Source organism: Pelodiscus sinensis, chromosome 3, assembly GCF_049634645.1.
Source record: "Pelodiscus sinensis isolate JC-2024 chromosome 3, ASM4963464v1, whole genome shotgun sequence".
Taxonomy (NCBI): domain Eukaryota; kingdom Metazoa; phylum Chordata; order Testudines; family Trionychidae; genus Pelodiscus; species Pelodiscus sinensis.
Window position 1 is genome coordinate 146,170,092 of NC_134713.1, and position 11,954 is coordinate 146,182,045.

At 54.3% G+C, this 11,954-nt stretch overlaps 1 protein-coding gene across 1 annotated transcript; it reads right to left on the minus strand.

Moving 5' to 3' along the window:
• Positions 1 to 385: 385 nt before the first annotated feature.
• LOC142828013 (uncharacterized) lies at positions 386 to 2,231 on the minus strand. Its single transcript, XM_075925134.1, has 2 exons — positions 1,188 to 2,231; positions 386 to 992 (listed from the first exon to the last, which is right to left on the minus strand). The coding sequence occupies exons 1-2, from the start codon at positions 1,735 to 1,737 to the stop codon at positions 562 to 564; spliced, it is 981 nt and encodes a 326-aa protein (XP_075781249.1). The 5' UTR covers positions 1,738 to 2,231; the 3' UTR covers positions 386 to 561.
• Between the last annotated feature and the right edge of the window lie 9,723 nt (positions 2,232 to 11,954).

Below are 11,954 nucleotides of genomic sequence, written 5' to 3' on the forward strand. Positions count from 1 at the left end.
CACCAGGCCTTCAATGCCAGGCTGACCAGGGCCCGCATCGTGGTGGAGGGCGCCTTCGGGCGACTGAAAGCCCGCTTTCGATGCCTCCTCACCCGTCTGGACCTGGCCGAGCACAACATCCCTCCCGTGGTGGCGGCATGTTGTGTGCTCCACAGTTTGTGTGAGCGGAAGGGGGAGGCTTTCCTGCCAGCCTGGATGGCTGAGGCTGACCGCATGGCTGGACACTACGGTCAGCCCCGCACCGCCGCCGTCCGGGAAGCCCAGCGGGGGGCCATCCGGATCCGGGAAGCCCTGCGGGAGAGCTTCCAGGTGGAGGAGGAGGAGGACTGACCTCTCCCTGCATGCCCCACCGGGGCCTTCTTCCACCCTACCCCCCCCTTCCCCTTTCCCCTCCCTACCTACTGTCAAATAAAGACACCTGTTTTTCAAACAAAAACGTCTGTTTATTTCACAGAACTGGGGTGAGGGGAGGGAGGACTGAAGGTGGGAGAAGGGAGGGGGAAACCTGGGACGAGGGAGCTGGAAGGGGAGGGGAGGGAAGGGAGGAAGGGAAAGGAAAGCTCAGGGGTGGGAATCCAGCTGCCTCTCCCGTCTCGCCACACTGCGGGTCCGGGGGCATCGGTGGGGAATGGTTGTGGAGGGGGGGGCAGGGGGGACAGGGGGTGTGGAGGAAGCAGGAGCGGAAGCAGGAGGAGCAGGGGGAGCAAGAGGGGGAGCAAGAGGGGGAGCAGGGGGAGGAGGAAATGGAAAGCGGTCCAGCAGGCTCTGGAGGTGGCCTCGCAGGGCACGGCCCTGCTCTTCCAGGGCCTCCAGACTCCTCCGGCGCAGCCTGAGGTCCTCCTGGACCCAGTGGTCCTGGAGACGGAGCTGTCGGTCCAGGAACCGGAGATGCCGCCTCTGGTAGTCCTCCTGGTTCCTGGCTGTCCTGCTTGCCCGGGCGCGGGCAGCTGCTGCAGGCGGTGTGGTGCGCCCTGCAGGCCCAGGTGCTGCAGCTGTGGTGCAAGAAGACCAGCGGTCAATTTCCCCAGGGGCCCAGGTGTGTGAAACCCAGCTCCCCTCTGCAAGGCCAGGGCCCCTGCAGGATCCCCAGCTGCTGCTCCGTGGTGGGCAAGGCCCAGGCGCACGGTCCCGGGGCTCCCTCTCGCCCCAGCCCCCCGTACACATAAGGGGAACACGAGGGTACTCACAGGTGGACGCCTCCCCGGCCTCTGACGATGCAGGCGAGCGGCTCTGTGGCGTGCCTCGGGGGTCCCGGGTCCTGGGCAGGCTGGCGGCAGGCTCCTGGCTCTCAGAGCCCTCTTCCTCCTCCTCTGTCTCCAGGAGCGGTCCCTCTGCCCCGGGGTCAATCACGTCCCGGGGGGCAGGGACGGCATGAGGCCCCAGGATGCGGTCCAGGGCATGGAAGTGGGGGCAGGCCTCCGGGTCGGCCCCTGGCAGGCAGGCCTGGGAGTAGGACTGCCGCAAGTCCTTTATTTTGCAGCGCACCTGCTCCCGGCTGCGCTGGTGGCCCCTGGTGGCCAGACTGGCAGCCATGCGTCCGTAGATGGCTGCGTTCCGGTGGCTAGTGCGGAGATCGTGGACATTGGAGGCTTTCCCCCAAACCTCGATGAGGTCCACGATCTCCGCACTTGACCAGGCGGGCGCCCGCCTTTTGCGCCCCCGGGCAGGCTCCCGGGAGCCGCCAGGCTGGTCCTGGGGAGCAGTGGAGGGCTGGGAGCCCTCGGATGGCTGGCTCATGTTGTGGCAGGTGCAGGCTGTGCAGGCACGGGTGCTTGCAGCCTTGCAACTGGCACAAAGTGAGTAGCCAGCCCGTGGCCCTTTAAGGGCTCCGAGGCCGGGAGGGGGGCAATAGAGTTTCCCTGGTGTTGGCCAGAGTGGCCACCAGGGAAACCTGGGAAGCCTTAGCCTCCCACTAGTTCGAACTAAAGGGCTACACAGCCCTTAGTTCGAACTAGCTAGTTCGAACTAGGCGTTAGTCCTCGTAAAATGAGGTTTACCTAGTTCGAACTAAGCGCTCCGTTAGTTCGAATTAAGTTCGAACTAATGGAGCGCTAGTGTAGCGCCTAGGAAAGTTAGTTCGAACTAACATCCGTTAGTTCGAACTAACTTTCTAGTGTAGACATACCCACTGGGAATAACCTACCACCGTGGTCACCAACCAGTAGATCGCAATCTACCAGTAGATCTCAGGGGCACTAAGAGTAGCTCTTGAGCCCTCTCTGAACTGCGCACCTGTGCAGTACATTTACATTAGATTTCCTCATGAAATGTAGGCGGAGCTTCAAGGAAGGGGCGGGGCAGTAGATCTTCACCTGTTCTGAGACTTAAAAAGTGATCTTGGGTGTAAAAAGGTTGGAGACCACTGACCTACCAGATGCTTTTTAAAAATCTCCAAAGTGAAATGTGAATTGAAATGTCCTTTGTATTATTTTAAGGGCATTTTATTTTAAAGGTCTTTAGACAGCCAGGTAAGCTGTAAGCATGTTATCACTGAAAACTAGCTTTGTGCTGAGGGGATGGGGCAGCTTGTATCTGCAGTCACATTTGCAATCGGCAGATACTTCTTGGCTATGTCTACACTGCAGGCTTCTTGCACAAGAATGGTTTTGTGCAAGAATTCTTGCGCAAAAGGTCTTGCACAAGAGCACATCCACACTGTCATATGCTTTTGTGCAAGAGATGTGCTTTTGCACAAAAATGTCCATGGCAGTGTAGATGCTCTCTTCACAAGAAAACTCGAATGGTCATTTTAGCCATAGGGGTTTATTGCGCAGGAAACCCCTGTTGCCCATCCACACTGCCTTCTTGTGCAAGAGTGCTTATTCCTCGTGGGGAGAGGAATTGCACAAGAAGCTCTCTTTGCTGACACTATACTGTAAATTTACTTGCGCAAGAATGCACATGCAGCGTAGAAGCTCTGCACGTTTTTGCGCAAAAAGCCTGCATTGTAGATGTAGTCCTTAAGTATGTTATTTAACCTGTCCTATCTAAATTAATCAGGAAATTCAGACTTGGGACAAGCAGTATTATTTCTCAGGCCATTGTGAGAAACAAGTGTGTATGATAAACACTGAGTGGGAAAAGGGCTGAAATGGATATAAGGTAGAGGAGAGACATCCCGCTGCCCAGTGCACTTTCCAAGCATTAATCTATGGGCAGATGGGGGAAGGTAGCAGGCACAGGCGCTCTGCAGGCACACCAGAAAGGTGAGGGTTGATTTACCTGAGAACGAGGTTCCCAGAGAAGAGATTTTATTGGTGTCACTACATGCATCTGATGAAGTGGGTCTTTGCCCATGAAAGCTTGTGCTCCAATAAATCTGTTAATCTATAAATGCCACAGGACTTCTTGTTGGTTATTTGGTGTCAGTGAAAGCCAATTTCAATGATAAAAACACCACTCCCCCATCCACCTGCGTAGCCAGAGGCAGAAGACGATGCCTAAGCAGTGGGCCCGCCGGAAGGCAGTTATGTGGGGTGCTGGCTCGCACTAATCCACCTGCGGGCACGTCTAGGAAGAGCACGAGACAAGCCCGACATGCTTATTTGCATACCCCGCCAGGCGCAGACGCACGGTGCGCCGCAGGGAACTTGGCGCTCGTGACCCCAGCCGGCCGCCCGGCGTGCGACATAAACGACTGGCGGACGGAAGCGCCGCGCTCACAGGCTGCCCCTCCCATCTGGGGCACCCGGATGTAGACCCTGCCCTGTTCGCTTCCGACCGGGGGGCTTCCGGTACGTGGGACGCTGAGGCGAAGAGGACGAGGCTGGGTCTGCATCCCGGTAAGTGCTGGGAGCCGCGAAGTGCAGGCGCTGGGGGACACCGCGTTTCCTCCTCCTCTTCTCCCGGCCCCTCCCGCGCGGCGTTATGTGCCCCGCCAACCGGAGAGTGCCTGGGTCGCGCCGTCCCGCCCTGCCACCGCGGCCTTGTGAGCTCCCGCGCTCCGTGCGGTAGCAGGGCTCCGGCCCGCGCTCGAGCCAGGGCTTCCACCCGGGAGCTCATCGTAGGGCGAGGGAGGGAGACGCCGAGCTGTGCCCGGGATGCGGCCCCGGTATAAGCGTCGCCAAATCTATGGCAGCCGGAGCGGCTGCCCTATCGGCTCAGGTTGCCCTTGCTCGCCCTGCCCGTGGTGGCTCCGCTGAGGCCGCCCCCAGCGTTCACCGCGTCCCCTCAAGCCCACCACCTCACGCAGTCAGCTTACAATGTACCGCCAGCAGGGTGGGTGTTCCTCTGCTGCCGCCTGATCTCCGCGGCTTTCGGCCGCCGGGGTCTTGTTTTTCCCCCGCAGCCATGCGAACCGAACCCTGTCTCTTTAAATGCAAGCGGAGATTTTCCTGTAACAACGCGGCTCCGGGGGAGCGGTTGTAACTAAAGCAGTGTTTCTCAACCTTTTTATATAAAGTACCTTTTTAAAATAAATTCTAAGTACCCCCCAGTACCCACAGTTTTCCAACATACAGTTTTTTTTTTACCATTGCCACACATTTGTTTAAACAACTTAATCGTAGCGGGGCAGGGGATGAAATTTTTGGGTGTAAAAATAACAAAAATAATAAAGTGCTGTAAAACTTAAAACAAAAATTCAGTTTTCTCCAAATTTCAGTTGTTGACTTACCCCCCCCCCCCCAGACTTCTCTAGTATCCCTAAGAATACTTGTACCACTAATTGAGAAACACTGAACTAAAACAGAGGCTATGTCTACACTTGTGGGTTCTTGCGCAAGTACTGCCATTCTTGTACAAAAAGCTGCAGTGTCCACACTGCCTGCCTGCTCTTGCGCAAGGAAATTTACAGGATGGTGTGGTAAGAGAGGGCTTCTTGCGCAAGAGCTACGCTCTTTTTTAACAGGTGTAAGCTCTCTTGCGCAGGAGCTCTTGCACAAGAGGGCAGTGTGGACTATCGGCAGGGGTTTCTTGTGCAAGAAAGCCCTATGGCTAAAATGGCCATCAGAGCTTTCTTGCGCAAGAGAATGTCCACACTGCCACAAGCGCTCTTACAAAAAAGCACAGCTCGCACATGGCAATGTGGACGTTTTCTTGCGCAAGAAGCCGCGAGTGTAGACATAGCCCCAATGTTGCCAGAGTTGGCCATGTTGTGGTTCTGCATATCACTGACTTGCTCAATAATTGAGAGGCGGTTGATTGGTCATTGACAGGGCTCGACAAATTATAGAAAACCCTACTCGCCAGACAAAAAAGGGACTCACCCCCCCATCTCCCAAAAAAGTGTTTTTTTTAATTGCATAAATTCCTAATAAGAATAAGAACAGTAATTGTTAATATGTTCTTAATAAATATCACCAAGTTATTAATAAATATCTTATAAATGTCTACCTTTTCCCTCTGCTGCCATGTCTCCTCCCCTTGCTCCATCAGCTCCCCTGGTGCATGCTTCCCCCCAACCTCTCACTCTCCTCTGTCCTGTCTCCTGCCCTTCTCACTGCCCTCAGCCTTCCTGAGAGCTGCCCCCCTCCGCCAGCCCTTCTCTCCCTCCTGTGCCCAATCCTCCAGTAACCCCACTCTGATCATGTGAGCTACCCCTCCTCGTCCCCTCTTCTAACACCTCCCTCTCACCTGCCCTGCCTCTCTCCTCTAGTGCTGGTTCATCCCCTGCAGGTGCCAGCCCTTCTGCTTCATCCCCAGAATCTCCTGGCACCTGCATCCTCCTGGTGCCTCTCATTGCCCCTTCCCCTTTGCCCTCTTTTTCCCTGATGCCCACCCCCTCTGCCTCCATTGCCCTCATGACCCTGTGCCCTCACACATGCATTGCTTCGTCTCCACCTTCCTCGTGCTCACCCCTTCTTTCAAGCCTTCTCCTAGCATCTTCCTCTCCCCCTTCTAGCCCCCAGTGCCCTTACCCTCTCCTCTCCCACTGACACCTCCCTTCCTACCCTTTTCCTCAATGTCTCCACTTGGCCCCCTGGGATTTGTCTCTCCTGCACCCCTGTTCCTTGGTGCTTTCCCCTTTCTTCTTCTCCTGACCTCCTCCCCTCCCCTCGGCACAAGCCCCTTCCCCATTTTTTCCCCTTACCTCCTCTTCCCACAGTCCAGCCCAGCCCCTTTCCCTCCCCCAGGGACAGCTCTAGGTTTTTTGCTGCCCCAAGCAAAACATTTCCCCCAACCTTTTTGTTTTCTTTACACGTTTGCATTTTGCAATGGTTTTTTTGTTTTTCATTTTTGTCCCGGCATTTTAGCCCTATAAATAGCACATAGCATTTTCATTCATTTTTTTCCATAAAGGCAAAGGCGCTTCAAGTGAACTCCCCCTTTCATTCGCTGCTGGGTCACAGCAGCCTTTTCCCTGGCCTGTGAAGCCCCTCCCTATGGACAAGCACCCCTCACTCCCGACCCACAGGGGAAACAGGGTGCAGAGACAGCACAGAGCCAGAGGGGTGCAGAGAACAGTGGGGGGGAGGGGACAGGGGTGGCGCGGGGAATGGGAGGCACAGAGCCAGAGGGACGCAGGGATCGGTGAGGGGGGAAGGTGAGCAGGGTGCGGTGGAGGCGCCGGGAATGGGAGGGTCAGAGGGATCGAGGTCTAGGGGCAGTGCAGGGAACGGGCAGCACAGAGCTGGGGGGGCAGGGTTCGAGGTGCAAGGGCGGCGCAGAGCCAGAGGGAGAGCAGGGGATGGCAGATGGGGCGTGGGGCGGGCGCAGTGAGCTGGGCAGTCAGCTAGGATCAGTCTCTCGCCGGCGAGGGGGCTGGGGCTGTGGCGGGACTGGAGCCGGCGGGGCGAGCGGCGCTTGGCTGCGCTGCGCACTGCAGCCAGCTGCCAGGGACACGCAGCCAGAGCCGAGCTGTAACGGCCCTTTAAAATTGTCTGACAGCGCCCCGCCACTTCGCGCTGCAGCTGCACGCGGGCAGCCTGGCGCTGAGAATCGCCGCAGTTCCCCCTCCCCAGCAGTGCTCTGCTCCTCTGCTGGCCAGTGGATCGGATGGGGCCAGTCCGCCCCTGCAGTCGCCAGCTGGAAAATCTACTTGCCGCGGGCAAGTGTATTTGTCGAGCCATGGTCATTGAAGTACAAACTTTATTCTAACAAGAAGGTTTGAAAGAGATGTAGATCATTCTCCAAAGCTAATCTCAAAAGGTGAGCCTCTCTTTGTGGTTCACGCAAGTGTGATGCTGTCTGTAACAGCCTATGTTAGGCACATTTTTAACTTTTAGAAGTCCTCTCGAAAGCTATGCACGTGGACAGCTGCATTTGCAAATGAATCTGCATTGTGTATTAGTTTGTCTAGCAGAGAAGTATTTTAATGTGATTTTGATGTTCTGTTATTTTTTTAAGGATTGCATTTGTATCTAAGCCATTATATTCAAATTCCGAATGTTACATTTTTAATACCCCAGCATCAGGGTTCTCTCTACGGTGCACGTGCCCATGCAGGTGTGCATCAAGAATTTGTGTCCTGCGCACCTTCTTAGCAGAGATGGCTCAGCTGCTCTGGGGTAGGGTCCCCATGATGGGGAACTGCCTGCCCCCAGAAGCAGCTGAGCAGTCACCACGCAGCTTTGGTCTGAGCTTCAGCCCTTCCTCAGGACTGGAGCTGCGGCCAGGGTGGGCTGCATGGTATCTGCCAAAGCTGGAGCCTGGGGTCCTGATTGCAGTACTATAAATAGTACCATGGCCCGGAAGCAGCCACGCAGTGCTGGCCCCAGCTACTCTGGGGCTGCCTGGCGTGGCGGGACTGGAGCCAAGGCCACCCACAGTGCTATTTTTAGTTGGGAGTGTTTCTGGGGCTACCCATGGAGCGCTTCTGGGGTGGGGACCATGGTGCTAAAAATAGCATCCGGGGCAGCCCTGGTTCAAGTCCTGTCACATGGGGCAGACACCCACCATGCCATTCCACTGCAGCCCCAGCTCTAGTCCCTGCACATGGGGCAACCAGACAACATGTTGAAGGCAGAAGGCGTGGAAAGGGGCAGGGGGAGAACCAAGGGGAAAGTAGGGCAGAGGAGAGGACGGGGCTTGTACTGAGGGATGGAGGGGGTCAGAACAGGAGAAGAAAGGGGGAAGGCACTAAGGGGCAGGGTGGAGGAGAGAGGAAAAATGCCAGGGGGCCAAGACGTGACAATGAGGGCAAATAGCAGGGGGGAAGGTGTCAGTGGGGGTGGAAGAAGGGAGGGGACAGAGTGATGCTGGGAGAGGAAAGGGAATGGGTGCAAGAGGAAGGAGAGGGGAGGAGTGGGTGCAGGGTGAAAGGTTGAAAAGAGGTGTGGGCATGAGGAAGGCAGGGGATGGAGCAAGTCATGTGAGGGCACAGAGGGGCATCAGGAGAACTGGTGCAGAGGTTGGTGAGGGGATGGGCACCAGGGAAGAAGGGAGCAAGGCGGGCAGGTGTTGGAAGGGGAAGGCACCAGGAGAGTGCAGGGGGTAATGTGTAGGTGCCAGGGAGATTGTGGGGAAGAACCAGAAGGGCAGACACAGGGAGGGGAGGGATGGGCACCAGAGGGCAAAAGAGAGAGGCAGTATAGGTGGGTAGAGGGAGGTGTTAGGAGAGAGCATGGGGAGGGGTAGCTACAGATCAGAGTGGGGCTAGAGGAGGGGGGGCACAGGGGAAAGGGAAGAGCAGGTGCAGAGGTCAAGGAGGATGTGGAGGGGGAAAAGTCCCAGGAGGGCTGAGGGGAGTTAGAAAGGCAGGAGCCAGGACAACAGACGAGGGTGGGGGGCAGCAGCAGGTACCAGGGGAGCAGATGGGGTGAGGAAAGGGTGAGAGACATAGCAGCAGAGGGAAAAGGAAGAGATGGGTGACAGGCAGCAGCAGAGGGAAAAGGAAGAGATGGGTGACAGGCAGCAGAAGGGAGATGAAATGGTAGGTGAGGTCCAAGGTGCAGAGGGTGTTGGGGAAGGAGGCAGGTGTCAGGAGAGCAAGGAGAGGGCTTGCAGGGGTCAGAGGTGTATGGAGGGCAGGGACATGTCAGGGAGGCAAAGTGAGAGATGGGGCAGAGACCCAGGAGAGCAGAAATGGGATGAGAATGGGAAGGGCTGAAGAGGAGGGGGAAGGATAGAGGCAGGGGCCAGGTGTGAGGGAAGAGTAAGGAAGGGGCAGGAGCCAGGGAAGGTGAAGGGGGCCCCAAGGAATCTCTGTTGCTTTGGGGCTGTGTGGCTGTTTTGTTGCTAAGAGAAGGTCAGTGCTGCTGCCCCCTCCTCCCAGGTTGGGCAGCTCTGGCCCAGGGGCACAGCTAGGTCTCTCCATGCCAACCTGTCCCATGGGTACCACCTGCCAGCTGGGCAAGTCCCACAGCCAACACCTTCCCTCCCCTCCCCTGGCTCAACCCCTCACCCAGGGCACATACAGTATGTTTGGGCTTGGCTCACAGGAGGGGCAGAGCGGTGGAGGTTTGGGTGAGGGTATAAAAGCAGACCAGTGGGCTGCTGGTAATTAAGCCACGGCAGTGGAGATGGGATCACAGTATTAAAAATAGCAGCCAGGTCAGTGTAGTAGCTATAGGGGCCAGGGGCCATGGTACTAAAGATACCACTGTGGCCCTGGCTTCAGCCTGGCGCACATGGCAGGCTCCTGCCATGCAACTCCACCCCCAGAGTAACTGGGCAGGCACCATGTGGCTCTGGCCCCAGCTTCAGCCCTTCCTCAGGGCTGAAGTTGTGGCTGGAGCCACGAGGTGCCTGTCCAGCTGTTCTGGGGGAAAGCTGTGTGTACCCATGTTGCTGGGAAAACTCTGGCTGGAAAGGCAAGTGTGTTCTGGGCAGGAACCCAAAGTGGGAAGCAAAGTGTATAGGTGAGTTACTGAGCAGGGTTTGCAAGGGGAGTGAGGCTCAGACGGGGGCAGTATTGGGGGATGGTGGAATGGACGTCTTCGGAAGAATTTAAGTTTCCATCTGTTCTATACTTTATAGCAGGGCTACTCAACTTTGAAAACCCAGGGGCCACAATGATACTCACAGCACATGCTGACGGTTACAACTTAAGTGTGGTTGCATATACATGCAAATATATATATGCAGATAGCTTCTTTCACACTGACGGGCATGAATACAAAGATTAAGTCTTAAGCTGTGACATGGCCAGTGTGAGCCAGTCAGCACCTCTCAGGCTGTGCCCACAAGGCTAAGCAGCCAGCACTTCCCACAATGCCCCGGTGCTCCCAGCACCTCCTCCCTGGGGGCTAGAAATGCTGGCACCCTGTACTTGTCCCAGTCAGCTTGTCCACTTGTGTCTTTCAATGCTCGCCTCTCCTGTGAGATGCCTTGCCATTGTGGAGCATGTTCCCAGTGGAGACCATGTTCAAAGGATCCCTCCTGTGAGCCACATGGTGAGCCCTGTGTAAATGCAAACCGCACTGCGGGCCACAAACAAATGAGCTACGTGTTGCTTTATAGTAAAGGCTGGGTCCAGACTGAGACTGAATGATTGAGGTCATTGCAAGTGCCCCCTACTTGTGCGCATATCACTGCTGCACAGTATTGTAGCATTTCTTAAAGACAAGGGACTATCCTATGTGTCATTTGTTTTGCTGGTTTTCTAGTGGCTCTGAAGTGAGATGTGCCATCCTCTGCTTCATATATAATTCAAACATCCCCTTCCCCCTTTCTGTCTGTCAGTGTTAGCTGTTTTTGTTATCCAGATAAATCTCCATTCTTCATACCAGAAGGTCTAATAGCACAGTAATAACTATGGAACAAAAATAAATTGAGTTTTTTAAATTTGATTTAATTAATTTAAGTATCTTTGCAATTAATGTTATTTTAAACAATTTGTGCTTATTACATTCATAACATAAATACAGAGTTGTTCAACCAGAAGCTTCGCAGTTAAGAACATGAAGTTAGGGATCAGACAGCAGTTGTCTGTAGCTCAGAACCACCATGGTAAATGGTTGCATAATGTATAGAAGTGTTACTCAATATCTATTTTAAATGAAAGAGGACCAGGAAGGTCCTTGCCCTACATGGACCTTAATCAGTTCTTGTTTTTATATATACATAAAGGTAGAGAAAATATGTCTCTGGATACTTTGAATGTCTTTGTTAGAGGACATGAGATGAAGTAAATATCATAATACATCACTCTTTTTAGTTAATTTACTTTAAACAATTTATTTAAAACAACAGTTTCAAGAAACAAATCCAAAGTCCAATGAAGTTAATGGAAAGATTCTCATTAACTTCAAGGAGCATCGAAACAGGCCTTAAATGTTCTTTGTTTTCTTGTCTGCTTGCTTTTTTTAAAATTTAAAACTGCAAGAAATTAATTAAAACCACCCAGCATATGCTTAAGCTTTACACACATTCCTTTGATAACCTTTCCGTGCAAATACACAATTCTTTATTTTGAGGAAGAATAAGAACTCTTGTAGTTGAATTGAACACTTGAAATAATACAATCAAGTACCTGTGTACTTTGGCATAAAGCAAAGAATATTATTTGTCACCTTTCTTATACATTTTTATGAATAGACATTCAAGCTTTAAAGAATGCTTATGAGTGGATTAAATCAGACAAAGGAAATCTGCAATTGATTCATTAGAGTTTTAGCTCTGATTTACATGTCTTGTGTGCAGAACAAGCATTCCATGTACAGCAGATTTCTGATAATCCGGCACCTTTGGGACCCGGGGGTGCCAGATTATCGGATACGTTGGGGGCTGACACGGGTCTTGGGGGGGAAATCGGGCGGGGAATGGCACGGTGTGGGGTGAACTAGGTGCTGGCGAGGGGTGGAGCTGCGGGACTAACCCAGCATCACCCCAGCTGCTCTGCCCGCCCTTCCCCAAGTCCGCCGTTGGTCAGCTTCAGAAGCAGCAGACTTGGGGAAGCTGTGGGGCAGAACAGTTGGGGTGCTGCCAGGTTGGTCCCGCAGCACTGCTCAGGTGACCAGCGCAGCGCCTGCTCCACGCCCCACAGTACCCCAGCTGCTCTGCTCTGCGCCGCTTCCCCAAGTCCTCAGCTGGTCTGTTTCAGCAGCGGCAGCAGTGGACTTGGGGAAGCCACG